The sequence below is a fragment of the Plecotus auritus genome (assembly GCF_963455305.1).
Source record: "Plecotus auritus genome assembly, chromosome: 2".
Taxonomy (NCBI): Eukaryota; Metazoa; Chordata; class Mammalia; order Chiroptera; family Vespertilionidae; genus Plecotus; species Plecotus auritus.
In genome coordinates this window covers 81,440,544-81,464,756 of record NC_137771.1, presented here as the reverse complement: position 1 = coordinate 81,464,756, position 24,213 = coordinate 81,440,544, and the positions used below count along the sequence as shown (strand labels likewise).

At 41.1% G+C, this 24,213-nt stretch overlaps 1 protein-coding gene across 3 annotated transcripts in view; it reads left to right on the top strand.

The window, feature by feature from the left end:
* The window catches only part of RNF144B (ring finger protein 144B), a 181,529-nt gene that overhangs the window by 73,793 nt on the left and 83,523 nt on the right, over nucleotides 1-24,213 (top strand). The window contains exons 1-2 of one of the 3 annotated variants that reach the window (XM_080654331.1): nucleotides 22,218-22,429; nucleotides 23,448-23,490. The exons of the other annotated variants lie outside the window; for them this stretch is intronic. Coding sequence (XP_080510457.1) covers nucleotides 22,255-22,429; nucleotides 23,448-23,490 — 218 coding nt within the window. The 5' untranslated portion in view covers nucleotides 22,218-22,254. Of the gene's footprint in view, nucleotides 1-22,217; nucleotides 22,430-23,447; nucleotides 23,491-24,213 lie in introns of those variants that run through there. 3 annotated transcript variants of the gene reach the window in all.

The window sequence follows — 24,213 nt, the reverse complement described above, 5'->3', positions numbered from 1 at the left end:
GATAGCATTCCTGGATTGTGAGAAGGATGTCTGACTGCCCGTTTAGGCCCGATCCAGGTGGGATCGGGCCTAAATGGGCAGTCGGACATCCCTTGAGGGGTCCCAGATTGGAGGGGGTGCAGGCTGGGCTGAGGGACACACACACTCTCCCATGCATGAATTTCGTGCACCGGGCCTCTAATATATATATAATTTAGTGCAGTTTCTTGCGAATAAGTACTCTATTAATGTTAGCTATTATCACCATATTAGATCTCATAGGAAGCTTTTAAGGTAATCCCATTATACAGATGAGGAAAATGAGTCTTAGAAAGGTCAAAACATTTCCTAGGAAACCACAGTTAGTATGTGAAGAGACAGTGATGCTCAAAAAGAATTCTAATACCACGTTCTGGGGGTTTCTAGATGAGTATCATTGAGATAGCTCTCCTATGTTTTTTTTTTTAAATTTATTTTTTAATTGATTTCAGAGAGGAAGGGAGATATAGAAACATCAATGATGAGAATTAGTGATCAGCTGCCTCCTGCACATCCCATATTGGGGATCGAGCCGGCAACCCAGGAATGTACCCTGACCGGGAATTTGAACTGTGACCTCCTGGTTCATAGGTCAGTGCTCAACCACTGAGCCACACCAGCTGGGCCTATGTGTCTTCCTTTCAATCAAATAAGGTGTGTAAATGCCAGATGAATGTAAATATAGAAAGATCTGTAGGTGTTGCTTGAGAACCTGATCAAATTCAATTCTTTTATTTTTTATGGTTTTAGCCAAGGATATTTACTAAATGCACACAGTTTTGTTTTCTTTTTACCTTAGGCAACTCCAATTCTTCTAACCAATGTTTATGAAGCATTTGTTATGTTCCATGCAGCATATTAGGCTCAGTGGGTGAAAAACTAGACAAAGTCCCTGCCCTGTGACGGTTACAGTTAAGTGAGAGACATAGACAAGATCTGCAAAGTACCGAGTGCTATTTGCTCTTGTAGAGATTTGTCGAATTTGGGGAAAGGTTGATTTCCTTAATATAATAGGTGTTTTCAAAACATTTTTTAGAGGTTTGTTGCTCAGGGGCATACATCAAATAATTCTTAGGAACAATAGGCTTGTTTTTGATTTGGTATGCCTGGGGAGGTGCTGTGCATTTGGTGGTATTGCTTGCTTTCAAGGGTCAGTGAGCTGCAAGCAAGTATTGCATTGTTTGCCACCAGAGAAGTCATTATCGGGTGTAGCACATCAAGGAGATTATGACTTTATAATGTACAAAGGGAAAACAATAGCTATGGGTTTAAATTGAATGTATTAAAGGTGGGAAATGTGAGTACAGTCTGCCTTGGAGCAATGTTAAATTGTAAATGCTGTCAGCTATTATATCTTGGATGGAAGAAGTGAAAAACCTCGACCTATTCATTCTGGTTGGCCTGATTTATATGGTCTACTCAGCCCTAGAGGCCCACAGGGAATAAAACACATAGTTGAAGGTTTTAAAAATAATAAACTCTTCAATCAGCTATAATCAGACTTTTTTTTGGTAATGCTTATTTTGTCAAATTTGCTGATAAATCATGGCAGGAGCACAATAAAGGAAGTATAGAATGATTTAAAGTATTTACTTAGTCTTATTATTTACTAGAGGCCTGGTTCACAAAATTTGTGCATGGGGGGTCCCCTCAGCCCAACCTGCACCCCCTCCAATCCAAGACCCCACAGGGGATGTCTGACTGCCGGTTTAGGCCCAATCATGGGGATTGGGTCTCAACTGGCAGTCAGACACCCTTCTCACAATCATGGACCGCTGGCTCCTAATCACTCACCTGCCTGCCTGCCTGATCGCCCCTCACTGCCCCCCTGTCAGCCTGGTTGCTTCTAACTGCTCCCGCTGCCGGCCTGATTGCCCCCAACTGCCCCCCTCTGCCGGCCTGGTTGCCCCCAACTGCCCCCCCTGCCGGCCTGGTCACCCCATGCAGCCTGCTTGTTCAGTTGTTTGGTTGTTCCTCACTAACTCCCCCTGCTGGCCTGGTTGTAGGCAGACATCTTGTGAGGGCATGAGGGTTAATTTGCATATTACCTCTTTATTATATAGGATTGCCTTCAGGGAAAATCATTGCATGTATTTCCTTTTGTGCATTGACTCTTCTTTTAGACTTTATTACACTTTGCCTTCTTATCTACTCTCCTCACTCCTGTGATCCTGCTGCTTTCACATACCTAACTCACCTGTTCTTGGTCTTGTATGGGAACACATCTCTCATAGAAATCCTCGCTTTTCCACCCTGCTTCAGTTAAGAGTGGGATTCACTTGCATAATTTTGCCTGCCTTTCAGTTCCAGTTAATGCCTTTGGGCATAGAGCAGCCCATAGTCCACATGGAAAGACTGAATAGCTCATATTCTAGGATCAGCACTGTTAATCCTGAACAATTGTGCTGTTGGGGCAGGTTCTTTGCCAGCAAGTCTAGACCTCCCCTTTCAGCCTCTCTGTCTGTGTATCAGTCCCTGGTTTCTCTTAGACCCTTTCCTCAGCTGGTCAGCATAGAGTTTCCATATTATTAAGGCTTACTGTGCCTTGTGACCTGGCAAATAGCAGCAGATCTCTGGTACCCGGGAGGCAAGGTACATTTCCTTGTGGCTCTTCTTAGATGGATGCTCTAAACAGTTAGAGATGGGGAAAAGGTGGTGCTTAGCAGCCAGTCACCATTGCTTCTCCCCAAAACACAGGCAGTCTCTCTTGGCCATTTGCCAAATGCTTAAGGTCCTTGGAATGCAAGGCATTGGATTTGCAACCCACTTCTCCCTTCTTACCACTATTCAGGGAAAAGCCTAGGGCAGGACAAAAGGAGTGGCTTTGTTTTTCTGCAGAAGTGGGAGATGTTGGCTTGTCTTTAAAGGTAGTGTCACATCATGTCACTCCTCAGAGGGGGTGGACCTCTGCCATTTGTCCTGATGTGTTAAGATTTGCCTTGAGAAGCACTATGTCTGAATGAAACTCCTGTCCCTTCCTGAGACCTCGGGGAGCCCATGCTTTTTTCTGAGTTAAGATCTCTATGGCTTCCCCTCCTTCAAAAATCCTTCCACAGCCAGCCCCCAGTCACTCTCCACTCTGCCTCCTTTCTCCCCAACACGCATCCTCATAACTGGCTCTTCAGCATCCAGCCTGCCAAATACGCTTGGAAGGTTTCTTTGGCTATTTTATTTTATTTTTTTTCCACAATGCTCTACCACTGTTAACTCTTTTCATCACTGAGTAAGGCAGTATAGTGTGTCCATGACAATTTGGATTATATCTGATTTTGGATTAGATGAAATCATATACATAAAGCCCCTAGCCTAGCACTTGGTAACATGGTAGGGATATAATAAACATTAGCTTCCTTGATCCTTGCTGTATTCTTTTTCTGGCGGCGAGCAATGTGTAGGCAGGCTCTTCAACTTATGTTTGGTGAGCACCACTATAGTGTGATTGGTCCCACTGTTAGGGTCCAAATTCATCATTTAAGTGACTATGGCTAATAGGCAATTTGCTTAATCTCTGTGCCTCTGCTTCTTTATCAATGGAGTTAGCACTAAGAGTCTTTATTCATAACATGGTTATGAACATTAAATTAGGTATTACATTAGGTACTGGTAAGACCGTGTGCCTGGTACATAATGCATGGAATGGGGGCTCCACAACTGGAGTGAGAAGGTCATTGGAGGAGCCTTGCTGGAGATGGGAGTTTCTGACTCAGTGAAACAGACACATTTCTCAAATGCCATTTTAAGAATCACCAGGGGCACTTGTTAGACACACAAACTCTAAAACCTTGCCCCAGGCAGAACTACTGAACAGAATTGGGGAGGACCTTAGAGATGGCTAACAACCCAGACAAATAGTACCACCTGGAAACACTAAACACTCCATCACTCAGGAAACTTGAAGAAACACTGCGGCCCTGGCCGCATGCACTGGATGTTCTGACTTGATTGTTTTAAGATCTTGGTGTACGGGCATGAGGACACTTTATTTTTTAATGCTTCTCATGGAAATGTAATGTGAGCTGAAGTTGAAATCCATTAAAATAGAATCAGAATTAAGTCAGTATTTCTCAGAATCAGTTGGGGTCTGTGTTAAAAATGCAGAGTAATAAGTCCCAGCCCCAGCCTGCTGAATCCCACTATCTGGTAGTAGGGAGTGGAGTGTGGGTTAGGGGAGTGAGACCCTGGAATGTGCATTCTAAATAGACTCTTCCGGGTGATTCTTCTGCATGCTAGACTTTAAAAAAAAAAAAAAAATATATATATGTATGTTATTGATTTCAGAGAGGAAGGAAGAGGGAGAGAGAAACATCAATGATGAGAATCATTGATCAGCTGCCTCCTCCACGCCCTCTACTGGGGATCGAGCCCACAACCTCGGCATGTGCCCTTGACCAGAGTTGAACCTGGGACCCTTCAATCTACAGTCCGACGCTCTACCCACGGAGCCAAACCAGCTAGGGCTGCATGCTAGACTTTGAGAACTACCCATTGAACCATGTTCTCCCTTAGTGGGCATGTGTGAAAGTACCTGAGTGAATGAAACAAAATCATGATTTCCTTTCCTGCTAAACCAATCTGTTAGAAACATGCTTATTCATGTGCTGTTTGTAATTTCATCACTCACTCTCATTTGATGGGTATAGGGTTTTTAGACCGTGGTCTAATTTTTAATGTGGTTTGATTTGACCCAGAAGAATTTTCTGGGAGTTATTTTGGGTTTTTTGCATAGCCGCGTGAACAGAACTGATCAGATGATGAAACCAGGGGAATGTGCTGTAGAACTAAATTGACTGGTTGAGCAGGTTTTGTAGTTCAGCATAGGGTGCCTGTGTTCTCAGGGCTGTTAAACCAAAGGTTTGAAGACGGTGAAACTGACTAGAAGGAAAACGTAGAAGTTACAGGAGTAAGTGTTTATGTAGCCATTCTGAAGACAGACCGCATGCTGCTCTTTTCAAATGGCCCCTTTGCATCAGGGCTTGAGCCCTGTCTGCTTTCGCTCACCACTGCATCCCCATGCCTAACACGTGTTTGGCACTCATTTGGGGCTCCATAAACAGTTTAGGAATGAGAGTCCTCTTTACTGCAGCAACAATGTAAATGCAATGTTTTTCTCTTTTCTATTAAGACTAAGGGAAGATAACAATTTTTTTTTTTTTTAGAGAGCTAATCTAGAACATTTATATGCACTAGGTCAGTGCAGAGATTTATCAGGGCTTCATGGAGAGAATGACTCCCTGGTCAGCAAAACCAGCTCATAAACTAATTGAAAGCATTTTTTTGTGTGTGTGTTTTTAAAGAATCTGTTACTCCCACTGGAGGTGGGAGGAGATTAAGTGTGGAAGTATCATAAGAAGAATCTCTGCCCTAGCTGGGTAGCTCAATTGGTTAGAGTGTTGTCCCGATTCGCCAATGTTGTGGGTTTGATCCCTGGTCAGGGTACATGCAAGAATCAGCCAATGAATACATAGATAAGTGAAACAACAAATTGATGTTTCTCTCTTTCTCTCTCCTTCCCTTTCTTTCTCTCTCTAAAATCGATAAGTAAAAAGAATTTAAAAAGAAGGGTCTCTGGAGCTGCATTTTGGCAGCACCCATGGGAGGCCCGTCCAGGGTAAAGGGTGAACTGCCAAGGATGCCACCACCACTGAGTGCTAGTAGTGGGAGATGGATGCATCAGGCCATCAGCACTGGATGTCATTAAACAGACAGTCAGCCTCTCCTGTGACCTAGTTCATATTCAGCTCACCAATAAACTTGATAGTTTGGTTTCCATGTACCTTGTCCAGACCTTTGCTATATAAAGTGTGGTCCTTGGGTCAGCAGGATTAGCATCACCTGAGAGCTTGTTAGAAATTCGGATGCTCAGGCCTCACCCCACCAAGCCTAGTGTGATGGGTTTGCCTGACAATGTGGCCTTCTGTTTTTCTATATCGTGTACTCACTGATGCTTAGGTAATATGAGTCAGCCAGCATCCATGAGGTTGATTAACTTCTAGATACTGATGAAGAAGTTGTTGAACCTGTAAGGCTGAGAGCTGACCCTAAGCAGAGGTGAATTCACCAAGGGAATGTCACTGAATGGGCGGCCAGTTGGCCTTCTTCAGGTGACCTCCCTTTTGTTGTATGCTGTCTTTTAATTTCAGCACTGATGCCCATTGCAAGTTGCCTCAGATAACTGAGGCTCATTTCCATTCTGGCTTGTGCACTACCATGAACTCTCCTCCTCTCCAGCTGTGTGAGCATGCTTTATCCAGCTGCTTGGCAGCCAGCTAGGACCTCAGCGGCTGCTGAGAGTCTTTGCAGTGGTGAAGAGAGGAGCCTTACTTGTTGAAATTATATAGGATACATTTGTATAAATGTATAATTTATATGATACAAATTATATAGATTGTTATAATCACTTTTAAATTAATTAAAGCCCATATTTCGTTCAGACTTTCTTAGTTTCTATCCAACGTCCTTTTTCTTTCCTAGGATCCTGTCTGCAATACCACATCATGTTTAGTCATCATCTCTCCTTAGGGTCCTCTTGGCTAGGTTTCTCAGACTTTTCATGTTTTTTTTTTTTAAATATATATTTTATTGATTTTTTTACAGAGAGGAACGAAGAGGGATAGAGAGTTAGAAACATCGATGAGAGAGAAACATCGATCAGCTGCCTCCTGCACACCTCCCACTGGGGATGTGCCCGCAACCAAGGTACATGCCCCTGACCGGAATCGAACCCGGGACCCTTCAGTCCGCAGGCCGACGCTCTATCCACTGAGTCAAACCGGTTTTGGCTCAGACTTTTCATGTTTTTGAGGACCTGACAGTTTTGAGGAATACGGGTCAGGCATTTTGAGACTGTCCTTCAATTGGGGTTTGTCTGGTGTTTTTCTCACGATTAGGCTTGGATTATAGGTTTTTAGGAGGACAACCACAGAAGTAAAACATCGTGTCAAGAGTGCAGACTATAAGCATGACCTGACTCTGTTGAAGTTGGCCTTGATCACCTGGCTGAGGAGTATTGGTCAGGTTTTTCCACTTTCCCTACAGTACTCTTAGGAAGTCACTGTATTGTCCACACTTAAGAACACCTGGGATTCTTCTGTCTGGTCAATTCCCCATCATTTATTTATATCAGTATGGACTCACGAATACCTATTTTCTTTTGTCACTCAAATTATAGATTTTTTTTTGATGTCCATTAGAAATATACGACTTCGGCTATTAACTTGGGTCTAGGTCTGCCTGCATGCAAAGGTGGTAACTGCTTAACTGGTAAGATTTCAGTGGAGCTTCCCACTAATTCCAAATTGGTGCCATTTGAAATACTTAGTTACTCCTTGCATTAGTTTGCTAGAGCTTCTATGACAAAGTATCACGGGTTGGGTGGCTTCAACAACGTAATTTATTTTCTCACAGTCCTAGAGGCTGGAAGTCAGAGAGCAAGGTGTCAGCAGGGTTGAATTCTTTTGAGGCCTCTCTCCTTGACTTGTTGTGGGCTGTCTTCTTCCTGTGTCATCAGATGGTCTCCCTTCTGGACTTGTGTTCTAATCTCTTCTTCTTATAAGGACACTAGTATTTTTGGATTAGGACCCACCCTAAGGATCCCATTTTAACTGAATCACCTCTTTAAAGACCCTGTCTTTAAACACATTCACATTCTGAGGTACTGGGGTTAGGGCTTCAACTTATGAATTTTGGGAAGACACTATTGAGACTATAACACTCATTCAGGGAGTCTTATACATTGTCACCAGGCATTACCTAGAAGGGGCTATAAATGGTTATGTACTTTAGTTTATTTTAACTAACTCTGTGATCATTGCCATGAGACAATATGGTACCTCCTCTAGGATGGTTTGAGATACCTTCAGTTGGAGGTGGGTGGGGCAGCATGAGATAATTAGGTGCCTAAATAAGTATGGGAGGAGTGAGAGAAGTTTCAGGGCAAAATTCATAAAGAAGATAGTGGAACACTAAAGTAGGGAGTTTGTAGTCATCTACTTTCTGTACAAGATAGCTATGTCCATTATTGGAAAGCATCTTGCTCTAGCTGCTTGATCATATACAAGATCTATAAAAATAGCTTGAGGGTCAAATATGTAAGCAAGTTGGGTGATTCATATTGCAATGGAGACTTCCTCTTTGCATACCAGCTCCTCAGTGTGATGTAGAAGAATCTCTGTCTCTATTCTTTGCTTAGGGTTCTGTTAACAAAAGACCTGGCTTTATGCATACCTTGCCCAGAAGGGGTATGGATATTGTGTACTGAATGAATATCCCTTGATTCTAAGCCTACGGTAGTCTTTGAAGTTGAGCTCATTGTGACTTTAAAGACAACAGATCTGGCTAGTGCATGTGGTTTGGTGTCTTCAGTTTATTCATCCATGGCAGAAGATAATGGTGACAAGTTTTAGAACTTCATGTTTTCTGTCATACTTGTCTTGTAAGGCCAGTAACAATTTGGGACACTATACAACAATGAGGTCGATTCAAAGGAAGAGAGCAAGATGGAACAGAGAGAGCCTGAGCTTTGTTGCTGATTTCTTTTTTTTAAATTTCTTTATTGCTTAAGGTGTTATATATGTGTCCTTATTCCCCCATTACTCCCTTATTCCCCCCCGCTCATACCCTCACCCCCCTGTTGTTTGTGTCCATTGGTTAGGCTTATATGCATGCATACAAGTCCTTTGCTGATTTCTTCATCTGTGGCAGAGATTACTAGTTGCCTTCCTGAATTCCATTTTCAACTTTTCCTTTAGCCAGAACTTCAGCCCAGTTAAAACTACACTTCCCATCTACATTACATCCAGGTATGTCTACATGATTAAGTTTCAGCCAATAACATGTAAGTAGAAATATTTGAGAAATTCCAGAATTGCTGTTGCAAAGGAGGGGCACACATTCTTTTGCTCTTTTCTCATTTCCTCCTTCTTATAATCTTGACTGTGATGGCTGGAGTTTCAGCAGGTATCTTGGATCATGAAGTGAAATGAATTAAAGACTTAAACATAAGATCTAAAACCATAAAACTAAAAAACCCCTACAAACAGACAAACAAATAAAAAAACAAAACAAAACAAAACAAACAAAAAGCCACAGGGGAAAGGCTCCCTGACAGAGGTGTTGGCAATGTTTTTTTAGATATGCCACCAAAAGCACAAGCAGCAAAAGCAAAAATTAGTAAGTGGGACTACATCAAATTAGAAAGCTGTGCAGCAAAAAGAAACAATAAACAAAATGAAAGGCAACCTATGGAATGGGAGAAAGTATTTGCAAATACTGTATTGGGTATGGGGTTAATACCCAAGATATATATAGAACTCATAGAACTGAGCAAAACTCCCCCAAAATCCAATTAAAAATGGGCAGAGGAACTGAATAGACATTTTTTTTTTAAAAAAAAGAAGACTTAACAAATGACCAGCAGGCACACAAAAAGATGTTCAATATCACCAATCATCAAGGAAACTCAAATCAAAATTACAATGAGATATCACCTCACACTTGTTAGAATGACTATTATAAAAAAAGACAAGAAATAACAAGTGTTGGCAAGGATGTGGAGAAAGGGAATTTTTGTTCACTGTAGGTGGAAATGTAACTTGGTGCAGCCACTATGGAAAATAATATAGGTTCCCCCCAAAATTAAATATGGAACTTCCATTTGACCCAGTGATCCCACTTCTGGGAATATATCCTAAGAAACTCCAAACACCAATCTGAAAGAATGTATGCACTCCTATGTTCATAGAAGCACGATTTACAATAGCTAAAATCTGGAAACAGCCCAAGTGTCCATCAGTAGATGAATGGACAAAAAAGCTATGGTACATTTACACCATGAAATACTATACAGCAGTAAAAAAGAAGGATTTCTTACCTGTGAGACATCATGGAGGGACCTGGAGCATATTATGCTAAGTGAAATAAGCCAGTCAGAGAAAGATAAATATCATATGATCTAACTCGTATGTGGAATCTAATGAACAAAAGAAACTTATGAACAAATTAGATCCATAGATATAGAAGCATGAAACAGACTGTGGAATCTCAGAGGGAAGGTGGGGGTGGGTGGAAAGAGATGAACCAAAGAACTTGCATGCATATATGCATAACCCATGGACACTGACAATGGGGTGGTGAAGGCCTGGATGGATGGTGGGGGCGGGCTAGAAGGGTCAATGGGAAGGAAAGGGGGACATATGTAATACTTTCAACAATAAAGATTTTTTAAAAATTTAGAAATAGAACTACCCTATCATCCAGAAATCCCACTTCTGGGTATATGTGAAAAGGAAATGAAAACAGGGTATTGAAAGGATATCTGTACTTTCATGATCATTACAGTAACCAAGATATGAAAACAACTTAAGAGTCTATCAACAGATAAAAGAATAAAAAATATATCTTACACACACACACACACACACACACACACACACACACACACACACGGGGATGTTATTCAGCATGAGAAAGAAGGGAAATCCTGATATTTGTGACAACATGGATGGATCTTGAAGGCATTGTTCTTAGTGAAGTAAGTCAGAAGAGAAAGACAAATACTGTATGATCTCACTTGTATGTGGAATTTGAAAAAGCTGAACTCATAGAAACAGTAGAATGGTGGTTACCAGGTTACCAGGCTGGAGGGTGGGGGAAATGAGGTGGTATCGGTAAAAGGTTACAAACTTTCAGTTGTAAGATGAATAAATTTGGGGATCTAATATACAGCAGGAGGTTAACAATACTGTATTATATACTTGAAAGTTGCTAAAAAAAGTAAATTTTAAATCTTCTCACTGCAAAATAGAAACGGTAGTTATGTGAAGTGATGAGGTATCAACCACAGTATGATAGTGGTCATTTTGCAATATATAAGTGTATCAAATCAACATGTGTACACCTTAAACTTACACAATATTATATTTCAATGATATCTCAATAAAGCTAGAGAAAAAATATACTACTTTAGAAATATCAATACATTAGTACTTCTGAAAAGCACTAACATTCTTTGAGGTATAATTGACCTATAGCATTACATTAGTTTTAAGTATACAACATAACAATTTCATATTTGTATACATTATGAAATGATCACCACAATAATTCTAATTACCACCTAAAAAGCACTAACTTTTATACATATTTTTCTACTCAGATTGCTATTTTATGGTGAAATTTGCTTAGATTGTCATTTAGCTATTTATATTTGTAAAAGCACCTTATTTAAGCTAATTATTTAAAAATTAAACTATACCAATTTAATTCAGTTTTTTGCCTGGCTCCTCCCTAAATCTCAGAAATCATTAGGTTTATTAGTAGCCTACTTTCAGGTTACTTCTAGATTATGTTGTGTAGTCTAATGAAATGCCGAATCATTCTCACATTTGAACATTTGTGTTTGTAATGGAACTTATTTCTATAAAGTTATCCAGTTAGCAAAACAAGGGACATTTTGAATTATTAAGAGCTGAATAAAATATTTATTTTCTGTTACAGATTCAATATTTTTGTACTTTATATTGAATAATCATTTAGGCAAAACATTTCAACAAATCCATAAGCAGGACTTGCACACCATGACATTCCAGGATTTATAGAATGAGTTTGGAAATAGAACAAATGAATCATGTCATTAGCATCATCTCTCACAGTTGCATAAAAGGAATAAAAAGGAATACTACTTTACCCTGTAAGCAGCAAACTCCAAGACTTAGATTGGGTTAAAAATATAAGTAAGTTAAGTTTGATAATTTGTGTGAGAGGGTTATCATGACTCATTTATAGAAAAAATAACATATTGTTAACATTCAAAGGGGCTGTATTAGAGCCAGATCCAGTGTGATCAATTGTTCCGGGTTGCTGTGCATGAGGGGGTTTCCTGGGACACAGGTATTTTAGTGCTGAAACAAGGAAAGTCCCAAGCAAACAGAGACAAGTCAGTTACCAAATAGTTGGTCTGACCAGGGCAGCAGCTCTAATATTCTCAGGAACTTGCGTGAGAAAGTCTATTGGAGCTCACTGATACACTGGAATGCTCCAAATAAGACTCATTCTGAGCAGCTCCCATAGTAAGTATAACAATAGTATTTGCAAATAGTCCAGGTTTGTAATCTCTCTCCTAATGAAGACACCAAAATGAAAGTACATATAGATGCATGTGCCCCACTGCAGTCTCACCTGGTAGGGCAAATTCTCCTCTTGGACTTATGGTCCAGTTTCTTCCCATCTATTCAATGGTCTGTACTATCATTTATCCTGTCATTCTCCATTATCTTCTCTGCCTTTTACATTTTCTCATAAGCCTGCATTAAAAAATGTATTGGATTAATTCCACATCCCTCTCTAGATACCACTCTATCTTCTCATTTTTATAATCAAATTTCTTGACCATGCTGTCCACCTGCCATCTCTATTTCCGTACCTCCAGCTTACTTTTCAGCCCATTCCAAACTGGTGTTTATCTCTTCCACTTTATGAAGCTTCTCTTGTTCAAGTCGTCATTGACCTCTAATATCATCAATTCAACGGACCTGTTTGTTCTTTACCTTGTTTGAACTTTTACCAGCATTTGAATCTGTAGTGTTCTCGTTGCTTCCCACAGCATTCTCCTACTTTGGCTTTCATGAGCCACATTCACCTGGTCCCTTGGTTTCCCTCCTAACTCTCTGGTCATTTCTTTTTTAAAATTCTTTGCTATCTCTTTTGTTGTATCTCTTTCTGTTCTATTCATTATTGTTCCTAAGGGGATAGGTTCTAAGCTCTCTTTCTCTTAAACTTGAATTACTTAGGTTATATCATTCCCATTCATGGCTTCAATAACCACGAATAAGCAGACTACTCCTAAGTAAATATTTTCACAGATCTGTTGTTAAAGAGCCTACTAGACATTTTCACTTGTATATCTGACTTTGAATTCAGGATGCTGAAATCTGAACTTACGTTTATCTACCCCATTGCTCTTACCAGAAACATGGAAGTAAACATTGATTGAGTTCTTGACCTCTCACATCTGCAATATCTTCCTAATGCCCTAGTCTTATCAATTCTGGCTTTTAAGTAATGTGTGAAGCTGTTTCCTCCCCCCTACCCCCATTGCTACCACCAGCATCGTATCTCACTTGTATTTTAGTGAGACAGTCTTACCTAGAAGCACCTGATTAAATTTTGCTTCTGGTTAACCTAGTTCAATGCTGCAGCCAGGGTGATATTTAAACAAAGACCTGGTAATGTCAAGTTGCTTAAAAAGGCTTCCCATGGTCTTATAGTTCAACTCTTAAGTTTATGGATTCCTTCTTATCATCTCATCAAATTCCTTCACTCTGATCTCAAAGCACTGTCCTTCAAACTTTCTATAATTCATCCCTACTGAATTCTATAAATCCTTCAAATGCACTATGTGTTTCTGCCCTTTGCCCTTTAAACACCCAGTTTTCTCTGCTTTGAACTGCTTTTTTTCCTATTTATTTTCTGACTCCTATTCATCCAGGTCTTAGCTTAAATGTCACTTACACAGGTCTTTCCCCACCCTGTGGACTAGTAGTTACCAGTCCTTGATTCCACAGTGGAATCAGCTAGGGACACTTTAAAACATCTGTGATCCAATTTAACAGCACTGGGATGGAGTGTGAATCAGAATCAGCTGGAGGGCTTGCTAAAACCACAGGGTAACATTGATGCTGCTGGTGTAGGGACCACACTTGGAAATCATTGCTCTAGATTAGATTAAGTTTGGGCTCCAGCCAAGTGTTTCCATAGCACCTGTGCATCTCTTAGCACCACTTTATTATTATCACTTTTAAAAAATTGTCTTTCCTGCTAGAAAGGAAAGACAATCATTGTGAGGTCAGGCACCTGGCTTTCTTGTTTACCTTTGTATCCCTAAGGTCTAGCACTGTGCCTGGCACAAAATAAGGATTTATTTAATACTAGAGGCCCAGTGAACGAATTCGTGCACCAGTGGGGTCCCTGGACCTGGCCTGCGGGATTGGGTGGAAACTGGCTCTCTGACATCCCCCTAGGGGTCCTGGATTGTGAGAGAGGGTACAGGCCAGGCTGAGGGGCCCCCACCAGTGCACAATCAGGGCTAGGGAGAGACTTGGGAGGTTGGCCAGCTGGGGAGGGACTGTGGGAGGGCTCCAGGGCATGTCTGGTCCATCTCTCTCAGTCCTGATGGGCCAGACCCCAGCAGCAAGCTAACCTACCGGTTGGAGCGTTTGCCCCCTGGTGGTCAGTGCACATCATAGCGAGTGATTGAGTGGCTTAGCATATCATTAGCATATTACACTTCGATTGGTTGAACAGTCGACCATCAGACATTTAGCATATTAGGCTTTTATTATATAGGATTTGTTGAATGAACAAATAAAAGACTATGTCTGAGTAAGAAGGTGGCATTTAGATTACCTATGAATGAATTATGGCAGTAATAATATAGAGATAAGATTAGAGTTTGCTCTTGTATATCTATCTTTGTTTCAACTTTGTTTTTTTTTTTGGTTAGCTATTCATTCAAAATCTTATTGAAGATATTCATTTTATATGTCTCAAAGTGTTTCTATATTCTAATTCTCCTTCTTTTCACTACTACTATCCTTAACATATATAAAGAAATAACAAGTGAATTTATTTTGGCTAATTGTTGTATAACTCAATTCCATGAAAATCTGACACTTGCTTTTTTTAAAAAATATGTTTTAATTGATTTCAGAGAGAGGAAGAGAGAGAGAGAGAAACATCAATGATGAGAGAGAATCATTGATTGGCTGCTCCTGCACACCCCCTACTGGGGATCAAGCCCGAAACCTGGGCATGTGTCCTGACCAGGAATGGAACCTCCACCTCCTAGTTCATGGGTTGATGCTCAACCACTGAGCCACACCAGCCAGGCTGACACTTTTTTTAATGTGAGGGAGAGTGCTCACATGTTTGAGTGTATGGTGGAATATATTTTAGAAATGTCTTATAGTAGAAGAGAACCAAAGAAGACCAGAAATCGTGCATTGTATAGAAGTCAGTGCCAACAAATTTAATTCTTTAGAATTGACCAAGCAGAGACTTCCTCCAGTTCTGATAAGGCTGTTACGGAAATTATATTTGGGGGGAGGGGTGTCCTGAAATGGATTAAGATCCTTTTATTGACTGTATACTACCTTGAATTTCCCAAGAAAAAGACAAGCATAAATCATAATTTGTATTTACAAAATATTACATGTTTATTTATCATTTGTTGAGTATTTACTGTATGGAACATAATCCTAGGAAAAAAAGACACATATACTGTCCTCATTCATATTTTAGTATGGGAGATATGCAAGTTCTCCTCCCAGACAAGTGCATACCTACTGCATTGCATTTCAGTAAGGCTATTAGCCTGGGGTAGGAAGTTTGTTGTAGGTTATCTCTTGTCTGTGGTTCACACCTAGGGGTACATTCTGACACATAGACTTATTTAAGGAACTGCCAAGTAAAGAAGTTTATTGGACTCTTCAGTCCTTGGGGATTCATGGATGAGATCCAGCTGCATCATGCACACTGGAAAATGTGCAAAATTTCGTATTTATGTTACATGTAAATCTTCTGAAGTGAGAGCTCATACTTTTATCCAAAGCATGAGCTCCAAGTGTCTGTGATCTCCACAAGGATTAGAACCATGGCTCTAATGTGTAAACGGATGGAGGAGAAAGATGAGTTGATAAAGAAGTGGTCCTCTGGGTAGAGTGGCAACTGGGATTGCCCTAGGACAGTGGTTTGCCACTCTGTTGACTAATGAGTTTGCCGACCACTGCCCTAGTTCTTTCCCCGCAGATACGGAAGTAATCTGCAGTAGATGCTGTGTTAGAAAGTATTTTAAAATCAAGTCATATTTTGCATATACCAGAGTATCTCATTAAAGAAAATTGGGTTGATTACTTTGTAAAGTATAGAATTTAAGAAAAATATTTCTGTGTTCATAAGTTCTGGTTTTGTGTAGAACCCTTCTACTGAGATATCCATCGTGATCCCACTAGGGCCACCCTGACTACTACTCCAAAGAACTCTACTAGGACTTACCATTTAATTTGTGCTTGCTGTGTGCCAGAAGCACTCTCCATATTTTTCTGATCTGATTTTCACAATAATTATACATGGCAATTATTATCTGCATTTTGTAAGTGAAGGGACCAAGGCCCAGAGAAATAAGGAAACTTACTCTGGATGAGACGAGGGAGATAAGAGAGCTGAGATTTGAACACAGCATTGGCGGAGTCAAAAGTCTATGCTCTGTTTGTATAGCATGATGTTGATTTACTTTACGGTAATGTGGTTTAATCAAGATATTTCTGATTTCAAATAACTGAAATCAATTTGAACTGGCTGTAACAAAAACTTGTTATAAAGACAAGAAGTGTCTGGAGGAGCTCAAATACAGGAATGCAAGTGGCTTCTGGAAGGAACGGTAACTGAGAACTGTTAAACTATCTTTCTCTTTCTCTGACTCTTATCTTGCTTTTCTCTTGCACACTGGCTCTGCTATCTTCTCTCTGGCTTTTTCTGCTGCTCCTATAGATGATGGAATATGGCTGCTGCACAGATTCAACCAAGCGCAGAGATTAGCTGTCCCTAAATCCCAATCCCAGATTCCTGGTAGAAAATCTGATTGGCTCTGTTTCAGACAAACGTCCATTCTGGGTCCAGTCAGCTTTAGCTAAGGAGGCGGAATTACACTGTCTAACCATGGCTGCCATGGGATTTGGAGGCACCGTCCTTTGCTGGTAGGATGTCGGACTCTTCTTTTCTTACTCATCTTGTTTGACTACATTCTTGGTATTCTAATTGTGACATGGAGATGTCTAAGGATTTCCTTCTAGGTTTGACCTATGATTATAGCTCTTTGAACTGAAAACAAGACTAGAACAGGCTTGTCTAGTATGTTGTCTTGTGACCGACTTTCCCTTTTTGAAGTACATTGTCATTGTCCCTCCAGTCTTACTCCTTAAAGCTCAATTGCCTTTACACACACACACACACACATGCATGCACGCACGCACACACACACACACACAAATATGCTTTACAATATCTGCTTAGAAGAAACCACCTGCCTCCTGCCTCCTGACAGTTCAACTTTTGCCTTGGGCTACTGTAGCAGCAACTCCGCTGACTCCCTTTGCACATATAAAGTGAATAAAACCCTCCCCAACCTGTTGTCCTTTCTATCTCTTTATTATAATGCCGAGAGTTCTTTCCCCAGTAGTCATTTCTTATCCAGAAGTGGGCCCAGTCAGTCTCCTTGGGCATAACGGGAAGGATGCATGTACCTCTGGTCTCTTAGGAACCAATGGGGGTCATCAACATCCTTTTCAATTGAAGCTGCTTCTGAGGAAGAAGGTCAAAGCTCAGTACCCCATTATAGACATGTGTATTTTTTATATTCTTCTGCAGCTGTAAAGAGAAAGAAACTTAAGGAGAAAGGTCATGTTGTTACTTTCTTTTGTAAGTGGCCCAAACTTAGGAAAATTAAGTGTTCCAAAAGTTTGCTTGCAGTTGTTTAGAATTTGGAACTAATTTTTCTATGGAAACAATATTATACAGGCTAGTTTAGGTTTCTAGCCAAACTGCAAATGACCATTTGTTCTGCAACATAGCAGAAATGGTAATTATATTCTTGACATTTTCTTGCCCTTAAAATTGGGGTCTGGTCTCTTCTGTGCCTCAAGCCCTAATTCATTAGCTTCCTGAATACTAATCCCACTGAACATCTCTAAGTTTGATACTCTTTGGAAGCTCCATTTTCTCTCACTCCAAAGGAGGTAGGAAGAATGGTGTGCAGGTGAGTGATGGGTGTGGGCTCCAGGTAATGAAAGATGCATGGGTACAAGATGCCACAAAAGGAAGGGCAGGCTAGAGTAGAGAGTAGTGAGCTTGATGCCCTTAGTGAATCCCATAGGAAAGATAGGGAAGTCTAGAGAGGAGGAGTTGGGAGGGAAGAATGACTGGCTGCAACATTTGATAAATAGGCATTGTCATTGGTTAGTCAATGCCTGCCTGCATTTAAAATATTTATTAAGTGTTGTTTTCTTGCATGCAGTTCTTTGAGTTGTTCTTTATCCTAGATTAGCTTGCAGTAAATGAATAAAGAATTTTACAGCATTACCCATTAGTTTCGCTGAATCCCTGAACTTAACCTTCCTGGGTGAGGTTCCATCACTGCAGCAGTCCAGACAGGTAACAGGAAGGTGTGTCCTGGCCTCTAAACGTGTGGCTGTGTCATGTAATCGCAGCCCCGTATATAACGTGGCTTTAATGGATGATTTCGTCTCCTTTGCTGACCTGGATGAGACAACTTTACATTCTCAGCAAACAGATGGACAACAAGGTTGAAATAAGATCTTGTACTAGAATAGTCTTTGAGTCACTCTTTTTGACTGTTGACTCTTCCAGGAAACTTGCCCCTTCCTTCTTATCGAAGGCTATTGCTGAGAACTAATGAACTCACACTTGTTGGATTCTCTTCCCAAAGTATATTTTATATTTTTCTTCTTGGTCAAGATTTGGCTTTGCTATGGTAGGAATGGTGTCTAATATATTTTGGCCTAACACCTGGCCTTTTGCCCTGAGTAGAGGTTTCAAAATAGAATTAAAAGTTTTGCACCAACCTTCTATTTTTGTCCTTCCAAAAAAGGTCTGATGTGAGAACAAGAAGAGCTTGATTTCACCTATAACTTTATTTCAGGAGGCATGGGTGCTCTAGCAGAAAGTCACTGGGCATGGTTAGTAGGTTCATCCAAGCTGTGCGGTAACCGCCTGTGTGGCCTCAGGAGAGAGAGTTCATTTTTCAGGGCTCAGTGTTTTTCATCTATAAAAACAGAATGATAAAACTCCGACTGGAAGGTTGTTCTGAGTATTCAATGAGATGATGTTTAGCATTGCACCCAGATGAGGTAGCATTGCTATAGTAACGTAGATTTTGATTAGTTTTTCAGAGGTTAGAACGAACTTCCTCTATGGCAACATAATTTATAATGAACAAGGAATAATTCACTTACAGATTTACTTATTGTAAACCTGGAGTATTGTGCTCAATACCGTTTACTCAGTTCTTGCAGAATAGTGGTAATAATATTCATGCCTTTGTCATGTCGTCCTCCACTTGATTTTTGGAATGCAGTATAAAATGAAGCATAGCATCATTCAGGTCATGATGAGGCTCAGAACGTCTTCACCTTGCTCATTCAGGACGTTTACTGATAAATAAAACACAAGTGTGCTTTCTGGTAAGAGGCATAAACTGATATGCTATCAAAGGAACATCTCGAGCAATCCGAACTGTTGAACCAAAACAATCAGCCTGAGCTGGGCAGCCGGCTGCCCCAGGTTGCAGCATTCTTTTGAGTATGATGGTATCTGCAGTTTCTCATCTGCAGTTTTTATACCCTCAGGTAGGCACTGCAACGTCTATGTTGTCCAGGGTCCTGAGGGAAGATATTTAAAAACTGCAGGCTGAAAAGATTGGATTTTGTTTTCGTTTTTTCAGAATGTGTAAGTAACAACATGTAATAACATTGGTCACTCCGAACAGTTTTTTCTCTGTTGGTCAAAGGGGATACAGTTGGACTGGCAATTTTCCATACAACCACTGAGTAGGAGAGCTTCAGCCAGCGTTAGCCTGTGTGTATGTATTAGGTCAGTGATCGGCAAACTGCAGCTCGCGAGCCACATGCAGCTCTTTGGCCCCTTGAGTGTGGCTCTTCCACAAAATACCATGGCCTGGGTGAGTGTATTTTGAAGAAGTGGCATTAGAAGAAGTTTAAGTTAAAAAAAATTTGGCTCTCAAAAGAAATTTCAACCGTTGTACTGTTGATATTTGGCTCTGTTGACTAATGAGTTTGCCGACCACTGTATTAGGTCATAGGAAAGGAAGACCTAATCCCTATAGTATGGCCCAGAGGCCTCGCACCAAAGCTGCTATCATTTGTCTTGATTTGTTCTCACACTTACCTGGGAAGGTGAATGAGTCTCTCCTCATTTCTCAGGTCTCACATGACTGAAATATTTATCTTTTTTCACTAATGCTCATCAGAGCAGTTACAAAAATCCCCTTTCTGTCTTTAAATAAAATCTGAAAGTACTCATATATCTCTAATGAAAGCACTGGATATTACTGACAATTAGGAACAAGGTTAGGGTTGACTTTCTGTGATTATCTTTTGCTTTTATTATTATTATTATTATTATTATTATTATTTTTAGAATTTAAGTAACTAATTTCTTTTAGCTTGGAAAAGTTTATAAGCGAGTAGTTTTAAAGTTTATCTTTTAAATAGAATGCCTTGATTAAAACATGTATGTTTTCTGCCACCAATGAAGTCTACCTGCTGTCCATCTCTTTACCTTTGCTCATGCAGTTCCTTTTGCCCAGCCTCTTCCCTATTGGCTTCTCACACTTCTAGCCTTTAAACTCTCCCCTCCCTGCCAGGCGGGGCTCACAAAACTGCAGTCCTGGATCAGGTCCAGCACTGCTCTGACTTACATGTCCTTCTTTTCCTGTTCCACTTGAAGTCTTGTGTTTTATTTATCTTTGTATTCCCAGCATTGAATAAAGAACCTGGTAGGAAATATGAGCTTAATAAAAATTTGCTGAATGAAGGATTGAGTGCTATAATAGGGTAAGAGCATTTTATAAGGGAGGAAGACCAGAGGAGGTTATCTCACCTTAATGTGACAGGAAGAAAGGAGAGGGGGGTTGTCCCAGAAAAGATATACTTTGAGTTACATTCTGGGGACTGAGCAACTCCTCGTTAGGTGAAAAGGGTGAGGAAGAATGGCCTGGGCAAATGGAGAACCAGGGGAATTTATGAATGAGAAACTTGGGTGCCTGAAATATTTTAGTGTGTCTGGAATTTAGATGCAAAGTACAAAGGGAAGAAGATGAATTTAAAAAGGTTGACAAGTTATATGTTACTTTGAATTTTGTGCCAATTTAAAAAATCACTTAGGTTATTAGCCAGAATAACCTCTGTGATGCCCTCATCAATTGTATGATGCCAGGTGGGATTAGATCTCACAAGATCAGGTCATTTGATTGGGTGAGTTATTGTTTAGAAACATGGGTTTTTTTAAAATTTCATAAAATGACCTTAACGTTTTATATTGATAAATAAATACCCTACAATACCCAAGGAAAATATGAAAAATAAGAATACTGTAAAGTCACTATAATCAACACAGTAGTGACCTAGGAATTGACAGATAGATCATTGGAACAGAGTAGATTCAGAAATATATCAGTCAGAATAGATAATTAAAATACAGAAAACTGAATATTTGATACATGCTACAGTTCAATTCAGTGAAAAAATCTTGGGTTACTTAATAAAGTGTTCTGTTATAGGTAATTCCCTATCTGGTTAAAATATAGGGACTCATTATATACCACTTAAATACAGTTCCTTAGTAGATTAAATATAAAAATACTGTAACAATGAACATGTCACAAGAATATCTAAGAAAGCACACATGTACAATCTGAAGCTTGGGAATTCTTCTTAAGACTGGAAACCCTAGAAGCTACATATGAAAAAGAAGGGCTATCATAACGCATATAACCAAAAATCATTTTATGGAAATCTATACTAATCAAAGGGTAATATGCTAATTAGACCAGACATCTTCCGGACAAAGCCACGGTGGCAGGGGCTGAGGCAGAGGCAGTTAGGGGCAATCAGGCCGGCAGGGGAGAGCAGTTAGGGGTGATCAGTCTGGCAGGGGATGGCTGTTAGGGGAAATCAGGCCGGCAGGGGAGCAGTTAGGGGGCGATAAGGCTGGCACAGGAGCAGTTAGGGGCATCAGGCCGGCAGGCAGAGGCGGTTGGGGTGATCAGGCAGGCAGGCAAGCGGTTAGGAGCCAGTGGTCCCAGGTTGCAAGAGGGATATCCAATGGCTGGACATCCCCCGAGGGGTCCCAGATTGGAGAGGGTGCAGGCTGGGCTGATGGACACCCCCCTCCATGGACAAATTTTATGCACTGGGCCTCTAGTCTATATATATAAAAGCCTAAGCAACCGAATGACCCATCGACTGGTCGCTATGACGCACACTGACCACCAGGGGGGCAGATGCTTAATGCAGGAGCTGCCCCCTGGTGGTCAGTGCGCTCCCACAGGGGACGTGCTGCTCAGCTGACCGACCTGTCCCTGTGGCCCACCGGCCTGGTGGCAGCCACTCACTCCCTCAGTATTCCTGCAGGTCCATTCTCCAGAGAATGGGCCAGGCACTGATGGACCAGCGCAGCCGGCACAATCCCGACACTGCTGCCAGCCTCCTGGAAGTCGGCCTCCTGCACCACGGTCACTTCCCCTCCCTAGATGCTCCACAAGGAAGAAATGATATAAAAGTGGCTGCCAGGTGGCTCCTGACAACCAGCGCGAATGTCAAAGGTATGGACCCGGATCCCAGGCTGGCAAGGGCGTCCCACCACCCGCCTGGAGGACTGATCGTGTCCGGGCCCCCCTCACCTCCTCAGGACGGGTGCCAGACGCAGGGCTCACAGCTGGTGAGCGCTGCTCTCCCAATCAGGACTGACTGGGCGTGAGCCTGTGGCAGACGCAGCAGGGGCTGGGATGAGCGGGAGCAGCAGGCAGGAGCTGCAGGCGACATTGGGATACTGGTTTCGGCCCAATCCCCACAGGCCATGCCGAGGGTCCCCACCCATGCACGAATTCATGCACCAGGCCTATAATAGTAACAAATGAATCAGCAGACATCAGCTATGTGTGGAATAGTCTTTGTAAAGTACATTTCAGCCAAGTGTTCATATTTATAAATAGCTCTTATAAATAAGAAAAATATAAACTATACTTAAGCACGATGGACAAAGAATATGAAAAGACAATTCACAGAGCTAAGATAAATGGTGTGTGTGTGTGTGTGTGTGTGTGTGTGTGTGTGTGTGTGTGTGAGCATACATCAGCATGACTAAATGAACACAGAGAAAAATACTTAGAAGACACCACAGGCTGTTAACTTTGTTTCATGGGTGAGTGTACGGCTGATGTGAGCGGAAAGTGAAAAAGAAATATTATGACACTCCTCTCACAGACTAGTGAGGGAGACAGGCATGTAAATAGAGTGCTCCGTAGGTGCCAAAGTGGAGGAATAAAGAGAGAGCTGAGATAGAGGAGGGAGGAAAGGCCTACATATCTGAAAAGATGTTACTCTGGGCAGTAACTTAATTTTCTTCAGTACTGGCCTTACGAGATCATTAATTACATGCAACTAGTGATACAGTGACTTCCAGGAGATAAATATAGTTATGTGGCTCAGGCATAGTGTGTGTTTAAAAATTATTGTGAGGCCCTTGGAAAAACATATTTTGCCAAGACATATCACTTGACTGCAATTACCGCTTATTTAAACTGGTCTTCATATTTTTAATCAAGTATGATTCTTCTCCAGGGCCAAGAGGAATGAGAAGGATCCACGTAAGGATCACTCACTTGTAAGAAAGATCTCTCTGAGAATCCCTTTTGTTGGCGATTCCCCATTGTTGAACAGTCTATGCTTTTTGCTACAATGTTAATAACTAGCTAAAGCCTCTGCCCTGCTCCTTGTGAGGGCTGTATGTGGAATGTGCTGTGGGGAGTTATGCTGAACCAACCCTCTTAAGACATTCAAAGGAGGATGCGGAGGACTTTACATGAAAAGTGGTACATGGGGAAGGGAAATAGACTTTCCCAGTATAGGCTTTTTTTTTTCCTTGTAGAATACAGAATAGGATCTCTCCCTCTCAAGGTCCCTGTTTTTCTCCATCCATGTCCTTAATTTATTCCTTTGCTATGTTGCAGACGATAGGGTTTGTTATTTCTATCTGGCTCCTGATTTCACTGGGGTCTTTATAATTCACTATTTTGCAGGAAGAGGGACGAGAAGAGTAAAAAGGAGAAAGCAGGAAAAGAAGGGAATCAGACATCTGTGTATAGAGAAAACAGGTTTTTAAGGTGGCGTTAAAGTTCTACTGGAAAATTAACATCTATCATATTCCCACCTATGAGTGATTTGGTCCCTGTAGAGTGGAATCTTAATTTGAAGAATGAACCTCCTCATGATTTAAGCCAAGAAATAGTTTGACTTCTACTTCAGGCGAATCCTCTGTGTCAAGTAGGATATGGAGGCACAATACTGAGCTCTCTGTGCCCTGCACACCAGTCAGTACACTGTCTGG